The sequence below is a fragment of the Eretmochelys imbricata genome, chromosome 3 (assembly GCF_965152235.1).
Source record: "Eretmochelys imbricata isolate rEreImb1 chromosome 3, rEreImb1.hap1, whole genome shotgun sequence".
In the NCBI taxonomy this organism is placed as follows: domain Eukaryota; kingdom Metazoa; phylum Chordata; order Testudines; family Cheloniidae; genus Eretmochelys; species Eretmochelys imbricata.
In genome coordinates, this window is record NC_135574.1 from 130,285,378 (window position 1) to 130,304,929 (window position 19,552).

A 19,552-nucleotide genomic window follows, 5' to 3' on the forward strand; every position below is an offset into this window, starting at 1 on the left:
GCTTCCTGAAGCGACCCCTCCAGGATCAGCAGCTGGGCTCTCTCAGTCCAAAGGCCTTGGCTGCAGAACTGACTGCTCTGGCAGCTCCCGAGAGTGAGGCTGGGGAACGTCTACACCAGGGGGTCTCAAACTCGAATCACCAGGAGGGCCACATGAGGACTCATACCTTGGCCTGAGAGCCGCATCAGCTCCCCCCCCCCCCCCCACTCCTGCACTGTCCCTGGCCCCCATTCCACTCCACCCCACCCCACCCCAGCCCAGCCTGTGGAGTGCAGCAGGGGGCTCAGGGCAGCGGGTTGGGGTGCAGGAGGGGTTCGGGTTCCGGCCTGGCGCAGCTTACCTTGAGCAGCTCCGGGGCGACAGGGGCACGCGCCAGGGCCAGGGTAGGCTCCCTGCATGCCCTGGCCCGGGGAAGCAGCAGGCACCCTGTCCCTGTGGGGAGCTGTTCTTGCCTGTGGGTACCCCCCCCCGAAGCTCCCATTGGCCACACATCCCCGTTCCCGGCGAATGGGAGCTTCAGGGGCAGTAACCACAGGCAAGGACAGCTCACAGACTTCTCTGCTCCTCCTCCCCCTGGGGCTGCAGGGAAGCGGGGGTCGCTGCTTCCCGGAGTGGTGTGGGGCCCTCACCACTGCGGGGTTGGCAAATCCGCAGCCCAGATCCGACCCGGGGCTGTAGTTTGCCCACCCCTGGCCTGGAGGTAGGCTGGGGACGCGGCACGCTGGGGAGCTTGGCGGGCTGCGGGGAAGAACCCCACGGGCCATGTGTTTGAGAGCCCTGGTCTACGCCGACAGACTCAAGCCTTTGAGTTTAGGGCCCAGTTGTGGCACTTAGAGCCAGATTTGCTCCGGGGGGCGGGGGAGGAGGTGCACTTGAGCAGTACTGCCTGGAACCGGTACGTCTACTGACTCCAAGATCCCGAATCCCCATGGAAGGGAGCTCGTCCACTCAGCAACCATTACTTTATTTTCTGGAACGGGGTAGCTTATGCTACCTCCGGCGCAGCTCTCTAGCTGCAATCTGTGAACGTGAGGGAGAGGCCCAAGGCCATACTTCACCCAAGCAAGGGCCTAGGAGCAACACTAAACAACAGACTCAGGCCCAGCCATCCTCAATCCTTTGGTTTTGATGTCTGCACACACCTACCTGCTAAGCCTTCAGTCCCACGTAGGAAAGTGAACCTCAGGGGTTAACTGGGTTATGCAGAGTATTATAGATGAGAGCCATGCTCCACTCCTCCTTTACTGCCACTTTAGCTAGTGTGTGTTTTCCCTCTCCCAGCTCCTTATGTAGTTGAATAAAGCAGCCTGTTCCCAGCCTGCAGTACTGGAAGTGAAGTGTGTTTCATGTACACAGAGTGGTGCCCTGACAAACATGGTGAGGAAGAAAAAGATAAGAATGGCAATTTATGGGACAATTGAGGCATTTAATCAGAAAATGAGGATTAACAGCAATACACTGAAAGATGGGGCCACCATTCCCTTGCAAGTTAGATGATAGATAAGGACAAAGAGAAAGCAATTTTCCCCAGCGCCTGTGGCAGTAAAACTTACTCCCTCTTAAGGAGTTTGTTGCAGTCTCAGAAACCAGGAGATAAAAGTTCAGAAAAACTGCAAAAGATCTTAACTGAGCAAGGTAACGGGGTTCACTACTCACCACTTGCACACCTCCGAGCAGCCCATCTGAGAATTAGCTCGCCATGGTTCGACGCCCCTTCCACAGTCACTTGTTGTCTTCAGTTGCATCCTCCAGAACTCTGGGTGGTCTTTGTGACTCAGCCCTCTGGCCGGACCGCTTTAATTATCCCCTTCCAGGGGTCTGTCAAGGTCTCTCTAGACAAGCTGCTGTTCCAGGCAGGCCTGTGTTTTAGGTCCAAGGCTTTGCCACTTCCCCGGTGGCTAGTAGGGGAAACCCGGCTCTGCCCTCTACGCCAGGATCCAGTCCAGGGACCTATGCTCTACAACTGTGGGCTACTTACACCCAGCCCTGGTTGTTACTTCCTGGGGCTCTCTGTAGCTTCCTCTTTCAAACCTCTGGGTATACTACCCATCTGAGCTTCCTCCACTCCCTGTGGCTATTTCTCCCTTTGGCTTCTTGGCAGGCCCTATAATCTCTAACAAATCTCCCTCCTGTCAGGGGGTGACTGCAGACACTCTCCCCCTGGGGCCCCCTTCTCTTCCTATTCTTACAGAAGTCCTCCATGTACCAGCCCAGGTGAGCTTCATCCTTAATTAAGCATTATTGAGCCCTGGCTCCCCTCCAGGTGCAGCTTATGCAGTTAATTGGCCTTCAGTCGGGCTGTGGGTAAACACCCCTCACAAGCACTACACACCAAAGCCAGACGTTACTGTGAAAAGTTTCATAGTAGAACGAAGGGGAAAGGTGAAAGTGTAGCTGTGTATGTGGCAGAGTCAACAGGATGAACAGACTATTGCTTGTTTGGAAATGTCCTGGAGCTATGTGGATAGATTTGTTTGAATTCTCTCACGATTAACACCACAAAGACAATTGCTGGCAATGAGAATTTAACCTGGCCCAAAGCTGTAGAATTAGCCAAAACAACGGAAGCAGCAGTGGAAAACATATAAGATTTGCAGTTAGAATGCAGGGACAATCAAACTGACTCAATAAACAAAATGTAACGCCGATTGGAAGGGACTCCGGCTCCTGAGGGGGGTTTCCACAGTGGAGGAGTTTGTTTTGCATCAGTTTGTAAATTTAAAACTGCCCAGTGTCATTAATGCCTCAAGATTGCATTTGCTGGCTAAGTGTCCAAAGGCAACTATCACACAAAAAGAAAAGGAGGACTTGTGGCACCTTAGAGACTAACCAATTTATTTGAGCATAAGCTTTCGTGAGCTACAGCTCACTTCATTGGATGCATGCAATCTGAAACCTGTAACTATCAAATAGCATCTCAAGTCCCTGAGGGCAGATGCCAAAAGACCAGAGGCAAAGGAAGCAGAAGGCTTTTTATCTTGAGGGGAAGAAAGCCAGAGAGGAGGAGGTGCCCACTATGTACTGTCTAAAAGGGAAGAAAGTGGGACCTTATGAAGTAATAGTAGAGTTAAACAGTCAGTACATACGGAAGTAGATTTAGGGGCTTCAGCTACTGCAGTCAATGAATATACATATTAGCAGTGCCAAGCAGGACTGAGCCCACTAGTGAATGCAGGAGTGACCCTGCGAACCTGCACTGGGAAACCCCTCCACATGGTCAGTTCTGTGCTTGTTGCTGTAAAATATAAAAGCCAAAAGAAAAAGTTCCCAGTCCCAGTGATCTGGGAACCAAGGCCAAATCTGTTAGGCAGAGATTGGTTTCGGTAAATTGGGGGAAGTCAGTCTCTGGCTGCAACCCTGTGAGAGGGAGAAGAGACCCTGGTGATTTAAAACAGAGGTTTTCAAACTTTTTCTTCCTGAGCCGCCTCCAGCAACATGCTATAAAAACTCCACAGCCCACCTGTGCTACAATAACTGACTTTTTGCATATAAAAGCCAAGGCCAGCATTAAGGGGTAGCAAATAGGGCTACATTGCTCAGGCTTCAGCTTCAGCCTGGGGCTTAGGGTCCTAGACTTCAGCCCCATGCAGTGGGGCTTGAGCTTTGGCTTTCTGCCCTGGGGCCCCAGTGAGTCTAATACGGTCCTGCTCGAAGCCCCAGGCCCTGATTGAGAACCACTGATTTAAAAGACTACATCCAAGCTGCAAATTAAGGGGGTGGGTGTAGTCAAGTGGTCATCAAGGCGTTAACTGGTTACTCAGTATTATGGGTTGGATCCATGCTCCACCTCCCCCTTACTTCCTCTTTGGTTACTCTGTGTGTCCCCCCTCCCCCGCTCTGTTTATGTAGCTGAAGAAAGCAGCAGGTTCTCGGCCTGCAGTACTGTAAGTAAAGTGTTTTTCTCGTGCACTGAGCAATCCCTTTACAGAAGTCAGCTTTGCTGCTGCCGCTCTTGAGAAACACCCTTTTGCAGAGTGTGGCTGTGAGCTCCTTCCAGAGCAAAGCGGGAGCGTGATGCAACTACCCATCCAGAAATCAGTGGAGCTGACAAGCCCCAAAGGCCTGTCAAATGCAAAATGGGAACAAACTGGAAAAGAGAGAGGGGAAAAAAAATATTTGGCAAACGTGGCTCTCTTCTGATAACATGAGGGGGTTACTTAAAGCCATAGCAGGTGCAACATTTTCAGAGGGAATTGTGATTTTTTTCCAATTGTTGAGTCCCTTTAACTACAGTGCCTGCAGCATTTGATTGCGTGGGAAAGCTTAACCTAGTGTTCCATGGCTAATGAAAAGCAGTGGTGAATTGGGTTTTTATTTCTTGCTGCTACTGTCCTAGGAGCGTACATGTCATGATTCAAACAGCAGGGCATGGATTTGAGGCATTATTTTGTTAATAGGAATGCAGCCCCTGCGGCAACAGGGCAGAGTTATCACACTGATTTACTTCCAATAAGTGGGCACAAATCCGCTTTCCACGATCAAAACTCTTCTACAGAACAGGGGGTATTTTCCAGGCCGAACAGGATGGATCTGCCTGTGCTACCTGGCCCCCGTGTCAGGTTTAGATGGGCTGGATTCTGTGCTCAGGGAGGGGCAGCACAGAACACAGCCCGGGGGGGGGGGGGGGGGGGGGGGAAGGGAGGGTGGGCAGAGGTAGCATTGTGCCACATCTGTGCCACCCAGATTTTATGCAGCTGAAAGGATCAATGTGTCTCTTTCTCTCTCGGCCCCCCACCCTCCAATCTCTAATTTACAGCAGTCTCCTGAGGGCTGCCTACGGGCTGGCACAGAACGAGAGCATTGCCAACCCCAAGTGTTCAGAAATCATGAATCAGTTCCCTTGAAAGATAATTAGATTGGCTTAAAAAGCACTTTAATGGCCCCATGTACACCACCCCACCATGACATACATGGACCAGAGAGGAGAATGGGCCCCTCAACCACACTTTCCACAGCAGCAGACACAAGAGGCTACATCCTCAACTGCCCTAATGATGGCTTAACCCACCCCCAAACATCTCCTGTGCAGGGGGAACCTTGGGGACTGCTGAGCTGCTGTAACTCCTCCCCACTTCCTGCAGCCAATGCCTGGGGAGCTGGGAAGGGTGCCATAGCAAACCCAGCTACCAGAACAGCCCCTTGGAGGCACAGGCAGCCAGCACCACTTAGATCAGCCCTTAGGCTGCTCTGTGGAGATTGTTCTGGAGCAGACGGGCCCAGGGTCAGTGGAGCACGGCAGTCCATGGCTACCTTTGCCTATGTCCAAGCTGACCAGCGTGCTATGCGGGGGTAGCTTGAGACATGGCCAACTCAGTAGAGACAATGTGTTGCAGCTGCAGAAGAGATGCAGACTTGCCCACAGGAGCGTGGCTTGGCTGGCCAGAGTTGGAGAGGAGAGGACTCATTTGACAAGGTTTAATCCAATCATGTGGCAGTTGTGGCTATTTAGTACATCAAGTCCTATTTTCTCATTTCAGTGTCTATAGCAAGCATGAGGGAGGGGTGTGGGTGGGAGGTTACCTTCCTACCTCCTCAGGGATAATGTAAGAGCTGTTATTCTCTGCCTGTAATAATGTGCGAAAATCAAATTCTGTTTTCACCAAAATGATAAATAGTATTTTTCCATTCACCTCATCAAGTACTGCAGTGCAATCTCTTTATCATGAAAGTGTAATTTACAGATGTAGATTTGTTACATAACTGCACTCAAAAACAAAATGTAAAACTTTAGCGCCTACAAGTCCACTCAGTCCTACTTCTTGTTCAGCCAATCATTAAGAGAAAGAAGTTTGTTTCCATTTACAGGACATAATGCTGCCCGCTTCTTATATACGTCACCTGAAAGTGAGAACAGGGGTTCGCATGACACTGTTATAGCTGGTGTCATAAGATATTTAGTGCCAGATGCACTGAAGATTCATATGCCTCTTCATGCTTCAGCCATCATTCCATGCTGATGATGCTCATTAAAAAAAATAATGCATTAATTAAATTTGTGACTGAACTCCTTGGGGAAGAATTGTATGTCTCCTGCTCTGTTTTACCCACATTCTGCCATATATTTTGTGTGAGAGCAGTCTCGGATGATGATCCAGCACATATTCATTTTAAGAACACTTTCACTGCAGATTTGACAAAATGCAATTTCTAAAGATAGCTACAACACTCGACCCAACGTTTAAGAATCTGAAGTGTCTTCCAAAATCTGAGAGGGATGGAGTGTGGAACATGCTTTCAGAAGTCTTAAAAGAGCAACACTCTGATGTGGAAACTACAGAACCAGAACCACCAAAAAAGAAAATCAACCTTCTGCTGGTGGCATCTGATTCAGATAATTAAAATGAGCATGCATCGGTCTGCTCTGCTTTGGATTGTTATTGAGCAGAACCTGTCGTCAGCATGGACACGTCCTCTGGAATGGTGGTTGAAGCATGAAGGGACATATGAATCTTTAGCGCATCTGGCATGTAAGTATCTTGCGGCGCCGGCTACAACAGTGCCATCCAAATGCCTGTTCTCACTTTCAGGTGACATTTTAAACAAGAAGGGAGCAGCATTATCTCGTGCAAAAGTAAACAAACCTGTTGTTTTGAGCGATAGGCTGAACAAGGAGGATTGATTGGACTCACAGGCTCTAAAGCTTGATACTGTAGAAAATGTTTAAATATCCAAAAATATTTAAATAAATTGTATTCTATTATTGTTTAATTGCACCATTATTTTTTTTAATCACTTGACAGCCCTACTTTCAATAAGATGACATATTTCCATTAACTGCTTTTCTATTATTCAGACATTTGAATTCAGCACTGAAAATGAATCAAGTGTCTCTAATGGGTATTTTGGAATACAGAATTGTTAGAGAATTAATCAGATCTAAATGAATGTTTCATTTATAATAATTACATTTATTGGTAGTCAAGATTTTCAGAAATCAGCATAGATGGAACATCAGAGATGTCTCACAGATGGAATGTGGAACTACATAGATTATTCGTGGGAAGACTGAGTTTGATGTATAGGTGGGATAAATTTGTATCAAATACTACACCGGTTGCTTAATTATATTTTCATGCCAAGCAGTAGGAGATACAATACCACTTGGGAGCATATATTAAATATGATCTATATAAAAGTGGACATGGCCACTCTTTGCATACAGTTTGAAAATGTAGAAAAATTGTAACTTTTTCAAACGGAATGTGTGGTTTATTGGATGTTTGGCTCATTTAATCCTGATGTTTTAATGTAACTTCTAAATGAAAAAGTAGTGTCTCTTTTGCTTACTGTCATTTGACAGTTATTTGATTTCACCCAAACATGAATATAGCTCAGTAATGTCTTCTATAAAGGCCTGTTTTTACCCACTGGTAATACAGGATTCCAGTACACAGAGGGATCATGATTTATGTCTCAGAGGTAGGGGTGGTGAAAATGGTGGCAGTGCTAAATTCTGGTGTAGCCCCACAATGACCTAGCAGGGCTGGATAGGTTAGGTGTTCATCTCCTCAGGGACCATACGGCTCTGTTTATATTTTCTCTCCAGCAAACTAAAGGCCCACGAAGGACAATGGGAGTTTTGCGATTGATATCAGTGTGGGCAGGAGCATGCCCCAAGGCTGGCCCTGGGAACTCTGATTAGCGGTGCTGACTGGTCAGTGAACAAAGGTGTTTCCCCAGTTAGCTCTGGATTTTGTCCAGGAAGTTCTCAATGTGATGCCTTGGGAGGTTCGGGTTTTCTGAGGGGCACAGCATTGGTATGATTCCTGAGTGGAGCTAGACCAACACGAAGCACTGTTGAAAGTCCCACCTGAAGTGAATGCCCCTGCAAGAGCTCTATCCCTGCCACTGTTATTCCCGCCCATCTGCCTCGTTAGAGAGCCTCATTTTCCCCACCCATCTAAATCTCTGCTACTAGTGTTGCCAGATTCTGTTCCCCGCTGCTGGCCTGAGCTGTTGCTACCAGAGGCTGCCTCTCCCCTGAGCTTTTTCATACTGAGGGAAGACTTGGGGAAACCAGGTATGCTGGAGGAATGAAGCGGGACCCTGATCCTCCTGAAACTCCCAGCAGTAGATGACTTTCTTGCCTACAACAGCAGTCCTCAGCGGCCACAGAGAGTCAGGGAACTGGCTGGTCATCACGAGGAAAATAAACCCTCGATAAGAGTTTCCTACAGGTTAACATTTAAACTCATTTATGTGTAACTTTTCTCCTGTGAAAAGACACCTGTAAAAAAAAAAATTATTATTTTTTAAAAAGGACACTCACGAAGCAGTCAAGTGGATCAAAACATGTGGAAACAGCTGCCAGATAATCATGCATGAAACCAAATAATTACAGCATCAACCACAATCTTATCTATAAAGTAATTATTTTCTTTATTTAAGTTAAAATTTTCAAGGATGGTTTCCATCTATAAAATGAACAAAGGACAAGCTCTGTACAGCAGATTTTTTTTAAACCAACTGAAAAGGATTTCCAAACTATATTTTGAAAATTTGCAAAACAAGCTTACGTGTACCATCATTTTTGCTTTGAAGACGATAAGAAAAGTTCTTTCAGAGAAGACTCCATCACAATTGGATTCAGGGGTTCTTAGGAATTTTACTTGTCTGAAAAATGGGCTCATAATCCGGATACTTTAAAAATAATTAAATCACAGTAAGTAACTTTGGCACACAGTCATGTAAACATATCTAACAAAAGGATACAACCTCTTTTCTGTTCTGTGCCCACGACACATACAGTGATGCTGTCTGTTGTACAGCTCCTATATTAAGACACACCTGCATAGCTTCCATAGGGGTTTAGAGAGATATTTCTGTTTCACAATATGTAGGATGACATTTAAAGACTTGGTTTGCAATCAAGAGGGGGGCGGGATTTATAAAAATTAAGACTTTTTACTAGTTATCCTGCTTAGAGGTAGAAATCAGAAGAGTCAACATTATCCAGACTCACTCCTGATTTCAGTTAGCAGTAGCTTGTCCATTTGCTAAGATCCAAGTCATAGAGGGGAATGCAGCATAGTATGAATTTAGTGCACCTTTTAAATTCTCTTCTGTCAGAACAATTAGACCATAATGAATTTGCTGCTGAGATCAGTCTTCAAGAATTCAAAGTTTATTCTCAAGAGTAGCAGCAATCCCCACCATGACTGAATCACATCCTCGGCAAACTCAGCTAGTTTCAGCCTAATATAAGCTTAAAACTTAGGTTGACCTAGCTACTACGTTGCTCAGGGGTGTGAAAACCTGACACCACAGAGGCAGAGTTAAGCTGACATAAGCCCCAGTATAGACACTGCTAGGTAAATGGATCAATTTTTCCATTGACCCAGAAAACTCCCTCTAAAGCAGATTTGCTACAGTGACAGAAAAACCCCGTACATTGCTATAGCAAGTATCTAGCCTGTAGCACAGACATCCTCAAAGGGTATGGATGTGGAGAAACCGAAGGCTGAAAACAAGTTGTTTATCCACTGCATGCCACCTTGAAACAGACAAATGCCCAAGGTTTTTAACTGGAGGAGATAAAAGGATTGAAGGGCAGGGGAGGAAGAGAGAGATCCCTCCTCTTCATGTATTTGTAGGAGAGTTGGACAGAAGGGAGAAGCGCTGATTCAATCTCTTCCCTAAGTGTTCCTGGTACACCCAAAAGGACACCGGTGTCGCTCCACAAATGCATGTTATGCAACTCCAACTCATACATCAGACAGATTTATGGGCCTCTTATTTCAATGTTTGTCACTGCAAAGTAAAAACCATTTTGCATGGAGAGATTCCACTTACTGTACTAAATGCAGCCAGAAAGGAAAGTGCAGCTCATGACATACTCTACTCCCAGAGACCCCGAAAAAGGAAAAGAACACTGTCATAGTACGGTTTAGTAACAATATTTCTAAAACTCTCTTTATAATCAGTCCTTAGGCTTTTGAGATCCATTATCGTACCAAACTAATTTTTGAACTGCTCATCTCCAAGTTATCAGTGCAGGGTTGTTGCCAGCACCTTTCTCTCTTTGCTTTTTTAATTTTATTTTAAAAACAAATGCTTCAGTGAGCTTAACAGTTTGTATAGTCTAGGCAAACATAAGCAAGTAGGTCAATGTTGGGGTCAAGGTAACTGCGACAGCATTGCTTTAATACAAAAATGTCAATTGGGCTGAAATTGTAAATTGTATTTGTTCTAAGGTTAAAAACACCACTTGGCATCTGCTGGTACCCAGAGTAGAGCCTGGATCAGTTTCAACAATTCTGTTTGAAGGAATAATAATAAAAAAAACCCTCAAGTAGGATACCCCAGAGCAGGTTTATAAATTAAACAAGTGCAACTCCGAGATATCATGTAGCTGCTGATCCTGGCAGATTAAAATTTATGATGATCTTGTGCTATCTGTACACAGTGATGCTACTATTCTGTCTTATCCTGACTCATTAAGACAAAGAAATTACGCTGATCAGGGTCCTGCTAAAAAACAAACTGTGCTGAACCCCAATGGCTGCACCTGTGAAAGAGCTGCACTGCTTATGTAAATTTTTTTTAATAAAGGAAAAAAGTATTTTAAAGACCAAGTACTAGAGAAATGTTCAACATAAATATCAAGTACAAGTTTACAGATACCCAGGGCACATGTACTGAATTCCCAGTCAGAAGAGACAATCCAAGCAATGATGTGTGCAGATCCATCAGTTTGTTCTGCTGTTTCCGCTTCCTCCTCCTGCGTTCCACAATCTCCAAAGATGGTGAAGTGCTAAGAAGCAGGTCCAGTTTGAAAAGCAAAAGCATCCAGTGTTAGCATGAACAAGACACACCTTCACAAAGTGTTGTTCTCTCAACATTCCAATCCACTTTCCGGTTTACGTATGTTAATCACTTGGTTGGTAATTACAAGATGAGGAAAACTGATAAACAGTTGGGAACTGATAAAATATATATATTATATATATAATATATATATTTAGAGTCCATCATAGAAAAGTTCATATTCAAATATACCAATTACACATGGAAAAAACCTTCAAAATGACACTTCAGCTTCTGGAAACCACAAATGAGGATTTCTATGTAAATGGAGATTTCAATTTCTCCTAGCAGTTTATATTCCCCCACTCTCCCTCCCCCCACCCTATTCCCTTCCCTCCTTCTGCATGTTAAAATCCATTTTCTACTGTACATCAATTGTTTCTAGGGATGTTAATCATCTGCTGTGCAAGTACTAAACTGAAGTCAGACAGGAACTGGTAAGTCTTTACACCAGAAGGGAACTTTGCTGCACTACGTTCAGTGAGATAATTGCAGTGTTTCACGTCCCCTTGGTTCTCTTGTGTTCGGCTTTGTTCTCTCCTACTTTCAGACGAAGATGGAATACTGAGGTATATAAGTTCCGTGGAAAGTTTAAGAAATATATCAGTAATGCAATCAAAACTTTGCCCAATGTTTAGGAAACAAGATTGCGTTGTGTGTGTAAGCCCTTCTACTGCTGTAGATTAAGTGTGAATTTCCACTGTTGCGACAGAGAAGGATTGCAGACCTCAACGGTAAGACCTCCATTTTTGGCATTTCGGCTGTCTAGACACAGATTACTGCCAACATGCCTCAGTTTAGAGTTGCTCTCAATTTGCTCCCATTTCTGGAAAAGAAAATAAAGTAATGAGCTATCCAAGTGTGGATAAAAATGTGTTTCATATCCTGCCTTCCTAGTTCTCCATCCTCGAATCCCTTCCTGGCCTCTGTTTGTGGTAATTCTGAATACTGAGACAATAGTTTAGATACTGTCCTTTAAGACTTGTCCAAACTATCACAAGCCATGCTAAAGCAACCATTAATCCAGCTAATACTTTGTACTAGAAATGGAGGTTACACAGAGTCATTTTGTCCAGCTCTCTCCTCAAATACATACAATCCCAATGCAGTGCCAGGTTAGAGGCCTACAAAGCCTGCAGCTGTGTTCCCCCTGACCTGTGGGACATAGAAATATCAGCACTAACTTCAGCTCCCCCCCCCCCCCCCCACAATGTTTTCAAATTGTAATCTCAAGAATTGATCCCCAAGACGGTCTTTCAGAGGTTGTGGAAACCATGGCCATAGATCCCTCAAATTTTTGGAATCCACCTAATTAATTTGTGGCTGTTAAAAGCAGCACTGGCCAGGCCAATGCTGAGGACTGTTGTCTGATTGACCAAGTATGGGACTCAGAACAAGGGACACCTGTGTTGTATTTCTGGCTGACAGTTTTCCCACTGTGACCCTTGTCAAGAACTCTCTTCCTTGGTTTCCCTATCTGTTAAAATAGGGATGATACCTGTCCTGCCTTTAAGGGTGGAGTTTGTGACAATGTTGGTAAATACTGTAACTAGAATGCACACAAACCCTCTGACAGATGGAGACCTAGCAGGTCACAGCCTATTCAAAGAACTGACCTTTGCCAAATTTTCTTAAATATTGGCAACTGTGCATAGACTCTGGCATAAGCAGAACTGGTCTCCTCTCCTGGATGAGAAGGGTTGGGCTGACAGAGGGAAGGGAGATACCTGAAAGTTCTGACCCAAACATATTTTGTAAAACATGTTTCGTTGGTCCCCTAGTTAACATTCTCATTAAATAGTATCTCACAGAAAGCAAACTCCCAGTCATGAAGTGTTTGCAGAATGGTTGCTCCGTGAGCACAAAAGCACAGAGGCTCGGAGGAAAGAAAAAGCCATGGCTTTGCAGAGCAGACTTCTCTATGACGATATGAAAGGGGTTTGCTGCCGAGATGACTCTGCAAATGTGATTTTACTTGTGCATGGCAACTGGAAGACAAAATAACTGTGCTGCTTAATAATGCAATTTGTTTAGGGAGCCTGGTGCTCTCACAAAGTGCAGTCCTAGGTCTTCCTTCATTTTTTGCCTTTTCCCCAACTCCAGAAAGGCTTTTCCTTGTAATATTTTCCTTTTAAATGATATGTAAGACATGTCAGTTCTTGGTTGCTGAGGGAGAGGGAATTGAGCTCTATTCTCTTCAGAGAGACAGACTGCCACATGTTCAGGCTTCGCTGAAATACGAGCTTCAAAAATATATTATGGATCTGTCTCTGAAATAGTTTTGATAGCGTAGACCCATGCAGTATGCACAACCGCTGCTGGGCTGACCTACTTATAAGGCAAGGTTGAGGAGGACAGCTTTGTATATTGAGATTACATGGACAAAACCTCTAAATGCACACCCCCCCTCTTATTGATCTCTGCTCCTTGCATTTATGATTATATTACCATTACACTGTTTACTATTATACTAACATCTAAGCTGTAATATATGTTGGCAATTATTTGTTAGGTCTTCCTTTACATTCTACTATATTAACTTATGATAGTTTCACTTAGGAACACAAGAAAAATATGCACTTGCAATGTAAATAAAAAAGTCTCTAGATTACACAAGTGCTATGAGCACTTAACATTCTTGTTGTTGAAACAGAGAGACAGACAACACGTATCAGTAAAAATCTAAACCAAATATTCTAGAGACCCGACTGCTGTAAACATGTTATACTAAACTGTTACCTCATACGGACAGATTTAGTGCATTTCTCACTGGTTTTAGATGGGGAGAGGAAGGAGGTCATCTGAGCGCAAAGCTGCAAAAGACCTCTAAGGTATTTGTGAGATGTTCTCACTAGAATTATTGATGGAGGACTTGGAGGGAAAAGGTTTACTGTGCAGGTGTTATTGTAGCTTTCCACCCATATTTCGTAATGCACTTTAAACAACTGCATACTCACATACCTTAGTAAAAAGACTTCAATAGAAAATAGAGCCAAACGCAACCCTCAGTTATACCTATGCAACCTCAAAACTTCATAGGGGTTTCAAGGGTGTAAATGAGGGCTCAACTTGACCTAAATTTGGACCTCCTGGCCTCCCAGGTTACAATCTTCAGAAGGGAGGGGTTACACGCTATTTTCTCCATCTAGAAGCCATGGTCTCTGGAATGCGGTTTGCCTTTACATATGCCTGCATGTATCTTTAATCTTTCCTCAGTTAAGGTCATAAAAAGGAAACAGTCTTGAGCCTTCGTTGTTTCAGCGTTTTAGGTTTACCTAGTTTGCCAGCATTTAGATTCTTGTGGGCACATTGCCTTGATTATTAAAATAATGTTTCCTTTAATACCACCAAGAGACCTTAAAAGAGGGGTCACTTTTAGCAGGCTACCAAGAGATTTTGACAGCCCTCTTCTAAATATCTAACCTCCATATAATTTAGTGGAAAAAATGTAGCATCCTTACACTTGTTCCACTAATACTGTCTCTTTCCCACTGGACTCCTTTCTGAGTTTCATGTCCATCTCAAATCGAGTTATCATCAATGCCTCTCTGCAGCCACACAAATGGGTGAAGCGCTCAACACACAAGCACAGCATCACTTCATTTCTACTGCAGTTCCCAACTGTCCTGCTGGCAGAGTGTCATATCTGCATCCTGATACATACACACGTGGGGCAGGGAGCAAACTATTGGTTTGTACAGGCCAAGAACCTCAGCAGGTTATGCATGTGTGCGCACACATGGAGATTTTTGATTTTCCAGTAGAACTGCTTGCACAGTGAGTTACATTAATACATTATGTACTCACCTGTCTACTGTCATTTTCTCTGCAGCCCTGGAGTTTTATTAGTGAACTAGGTGCTCGGTCCACAACAGTAAGGCACAAATCCATATGTTTCACTGACTTGTCCTTAGTTAAGGCCCATTCCTGGAAGACAAGGAAATAAAATGAACTATATAGATTTGTATATATATAGTTGTGAACATAGAAAGGTGCAAAAACATATGCACACATGCTGAGCTGGCCTATGTTAGACTCCTGTAAAAAGGCTCAGAAGAGACTTTCTGTAACCAAGAGCCCCACTTCGGATTTAAAGCATCAAGTGTTTGAAGAGTGCTTTTTCCAGAGTTTTAAAAAGTATAAACTAATATTCCAAACTGACAACCTTTACTTATGACTGGTCAGATTCAGAGCCCATTTTAGCTGGAACCATATTGAAACATGGTCCTCTAGAACCCACAATGTAGCTGAGGACTAATTTACTGTGAAATTGCATCTTGGTACATCTACACAGCCCACAGCAGGGAGCCTCCCAGCCCAGGTCAACATACTTGCAGTTTGGAATCTGAAGCCCCTCCACCTGCCAAGGCTTCAAAGCATGAGCCTCATCTTCAAAGAGCCATCTATGCAGCTATTTTTAGAATGCTAGTGTGGGCCCCGCCAACACAAATCTGCCCACGTGGTCTCAAAACGCTGCATAGACATCCACTCAGTGCCTCAGCATAACTCTAGAGAAACACTGTTGCCTTGTGCTCCCTCTGCTGGCTTTAATGCATGATAGGATGTAGCTATACACCTGGCTACATAAAAGCCACCTTTTGTTTATATTACACACATGACAGTACATTAAATGAAAGTTTAGATTGCAAAATACCTAAAAGTTAGGAAGTGTCAGATTTACTGTTCCCCACTCAATAATTCTGCTTACTTGTTCTTCCTACCATCCTGGGCACTAAATGAGGCAGGGGAGCCGTGGAAAATAATCAGTGTAAATGTTCACATACTATCATAATATATATGCACAAGAGGCCAAATTAAGGTTGCAAGGGCAACTACAGATTGACATTTCCTAATTATCAAGTTTGACTTTGCCACCTAATTATCAAGTGGATTTTGCCACCTAAATAAATTTTCTTTTAAACACATTTTTGTATGCAACTTCCTAGTATTTTCTTAAAAGGAAAAAGGTAGGTTTGGTCTCTATGCTCCTGTGACACATGACCAAAAAGGGTTAAGCAGCTTGCTGGCTAATTTACCCAGATTCAACGTTTAGAGATAGGTTAAAAAAAGTATGTAAATGGTAATTAGGGCCATTCCATGTGAGATGGGCTAGAACTTTGAAATGCAAACCTGTATTGTTAGAGAATGATGTTAGAGGTGATACTAATTGTGTTTATTTATATCTTGTTAGATGTTAGCCCTGTAAACAGACAGTTCCTGTCTATTACTATAGCTATTCAGAGATCAGAGATTGATTCAGAGATCAAAAAGGAATATTAACATTTAGATGAATCTTGGGTGAAATAATGTTATTGTCTATATCAGTGGTTTTCAAATCTTTTTTCTGGTGACCCACTTGAAGAAAACTGGTGATGCTCGCGACCCAACGGAGCTGTGGATGATGGGTTTGGGGTGTGGAAGGGGCTCAGGGCTGGGGCAGAGCGTTGGAGTGCAGGGTGAGGGCTGCGGGGTGGGGTCGGGAATTAGGGGTTCAGGGTGTGGGCTCTGGGCTGGGGCACGGGCTTACCTCCGGCAGCTCCCGGTCAGCGACGTAGCCGGGGTGCAGAGGCAGGCTTCTCTTCTGTCCTGGCACCGCGGACCACGCTGCGCCCCGGAAGCGACTAGCAGCAGGTCTGGCTTCTAGGCAGAGGTGCGCAAGCAGCTTTGCGTGGCTCTCGCCCACAGGCACCGCTCCCTCTCCCCCATTGTCCGGGAGTGTGGAGCCAGTGCTTGGGGCAGGGACAGCACGCGGAGGCCTCTGGTCCCCCCGCCTAGTAGCTGGACATGCTACTGGCCGCTTCCAGGGCCAGCATGGTGTTGGAACAAGTAGGGACTAGCCTGCCTTAGCTGAGCAGCAATGCTGATGGGACTTTTAACGGCCCAGGCGACAGTGCTGACCTGGGTCACAACCCACTGTTTGAAAACCACTCATCTATGGCCTCTTTAAAGTTTGTGATAAACGGGTTAATGGATACATTACCTTATGTTAATCCAGGTAGTTAATTTCCAGTGATGTATAGGAAATAGAATGTTACACTTCAAAAGCCTATTGTTCACCCAGGACTGTATGGTAAAGAGGCTGCCCAAAAACTGTATAAAAATTCTTGGGACCTGATCCTGTCATCTCAGATCTGCTTGATGCTTTATGCAGGGGAAGCTTGAGTTGTAAGACTGAGATCTCCAGTCCCACGTGGATCAGCCTGGATATGAACATTGGACTATAACCTATGGACTAATTCTGAAGGAACTCTTTGCAACTACAAAGTTCACCATCTCTACTATGAAACTGACCTCAGAAATGTATTAATGTCTGTATGTATCCTGATCTTTTAACCAATATGCTCTCTCTCTTTTCTTTAATAAATTTTAGTTTAGTTAATAAGAACTGGCTGTAAGTGTGTATTTAGGGAAGATCTGAAATATTCATTAACTCGGGAGGTAATGTGTCTGACCCTTTTGGGATTGGTAGAACTTTCTTATATGAGGAATAAGATTTTCAGTAATCCTCATCATATTTAACTTGGATGTCTGGGAGGAAGCCCAAGAGTGGGTTGCTATAAGGGAACTGTGTTTTGGCTTCTGAGTAACCAGTGAGGTATTACAGAAGCTATTTTATGCTGGTTTGGTAAATCTAAGTATTGGAATATCCACCAGCTTTGGGGTTTGTCTGCCTCATTATCTGCAGTTTGCCCTAACTGAGTAACCTCAGTGTGGCCCCCCGGGAGCCTGGTCACAGCTCCTGATCACTCCCCATTCTCTGGATTCCTTCTTCCTCCCAGGCTAATTCCCTCTACCATTGAAGGCTACCTCTACACTTTCAATTCGCTTCTTAATTAGGCTTTTCAAGAATAAAGTCTACTCCTGGTGCCTGAGGAGGATTCTGAGCTGTGTAATAGGAGACCTAGTTGCACAGGACTCAATTTATTAGCCATAACATTAACAACTATTTTGCAAGCAACACCCATGACCGTAATAGATTAGCTGATTATATCATCAAATTTTTCATTTGATTTATCTTCTGATTTAACTGCACTTTTGGCATGCATTCTCTCTTGCAACTCCACTAGATTAAGAATGACTCAATTTCCTCATGAGAATACACAAAAAGAATAATCAGAATTTCTCCAATCTCCTACCATTACCAACTATTACCATCATACCGATTTAGTAAACAGCTGCTAGCAATTCATCAGCTAGAGACACTGAAATTATACATCGTAGGTGTAAAGGAAAGCACAAGAACATTGTTAACTCCCCACCATCCCTTTGTGAACCACAAACCTACCTAAAATTCAGACTCCAGTTTAAAACAAACTAAATACTCAAAGTATTTTCAAAATGTGTAGTTTCAGGTAATGGAAACGTGACATTTGCTGGATATTTCCCTCCAATCCTTATACGATTAACTGCCATTGTTTAAGAGCAAAGTAAAAATAATGGTCATTTGTTAGGACTTTGATTTAATATTATGTAAAGGAACCAATATTTTAAAACCCTCATGTGAATTTCTAAACATCAAAACCATTGAAATGTATACCCTCAGAGATCCACATTGATGCTTAATGGAAATAAGCAGTACCAGCTAGCTGGTAAAGCTGGTCACTTCTGTGAACCACGTAGGCTCTCTAAAAATATATATCTTTTTAAATCTTCACTAATTTTCTGACTCTAGTTATGTTTCAGGAGGGCTCCAATGAGCTCTAACTGAGGCTACGTCTACACAGTGCCCCAGAATGTACTATGTAGATATGAACTGCAGAGCGCACCAAAGTGCTGCAATCTAACTTCACTGTGTGCATGCTGCTGGCAAATTAAAAGGTACCTAAGCCTACTTACCATAGTCCACTTTCTAAAAGGACTATGTTAACAAAAGCTAGGTACTTTTTAATTCACACCTGCAGTGTCCACAGAGGTAGAAGTTCCAGAGGAACTATGGTGGCATAACATCATAACTGGAGAGAAACAAGGATATTCCTAGTCAACAGTTGAGTGTTAAGGCTCAGATTGCATTCCCTTTGGAAAGTTAAAGCAAAACAATTTTGTAGGCTTGCACTGTCTGACAGCCTTGGCATTCTAGATCAGTGGTTTTCAAACTGTGGGTTGCGACCCAGTACTGGGTTGCGGAATGTAAGGCACTGGGTCATGGCGACTCTGGTCAGCATGCCGACCAGGCCATTAGAAGTCCCATTGGAGGTGCTGCCCGGCCCCTTCCTGCACCCCTGGCCCCACCTCATAGTCTGCACCCCCAAACCCAGAGCCCCCTCTTGTACCCCAAACCCCTCATCCCCAGCTTTGTTGGATCGCGTGAATATTTTCTTCAACTGGGTCGCCAGAAAAAAAGTTTGAAAACAACTGCTCTAGATGCTTTACAGTTAAGTACTCAAATCGCCCTAATGGGTGACTCAGTAAAATCTTCCCCCTATTGTCTGCATATAAAACTTTCCTTTGCATAGCTGTTACTTAAATAATAAAAGCCTAATTAAAACTGAAAAACCTGCTATCATTCCTTGAAGATTACCAGACACTGACAGACCGAGGGGGCAAGTTAGAAAGGAGAAGGTGGAGTATTCTTCCAGGCTCCAACCCCACATTGCCAGAATGAAGTAATTCTCTCAGTAGATTACACAGATATTCAAAATAAAATCCTGCAGCTCTTCTGAGCTCCACTGGGCTTGTTGGGCTTGGCTTCCCTTGGTTGAGCTGAGATGCCCCAGTGGGCTTCCTTGAGTGTGGCTCATTCTTGATA

General features: G+C 44.1%; 1 protein-coding gene across 2 annotated transcripts in view; it reads right to left on the bottom strand.

Annotated features, from left to right (window-relative positions):
* Positions 1–8,355: 8,355 nt before the first annotated feature.
* GALNT2 (polypeptide N-acetylgalactosaminyltransferase 2) overlaps positions 8,356–19,552 on the bottom strand; it is a 158,868-nt gene continuing 147,671 nt past the window's right edge. The window contains exons 15-16 of one of the 2 annotated variants that reach the window (XM_077813388.1): positions 14,614–14,733; positions 8,356–11,632 (exon numbers count right to left, since the gene is read on the bottom strand). In XM_077813388.1, the coding sequence (XP_077669514.1) occupies positions 11,477–11,632; positions 14,614–14,733 (276 nt within the window). In that variant the 3' untranslated portion in view covers positions 8,356–11,476. The remainder of the gene's footprint in view (positions 11,633–14,613; positions 14,734–19,552) is intronic. The other variant, XR_013345681.1, reaches the window with a different exon arrangement.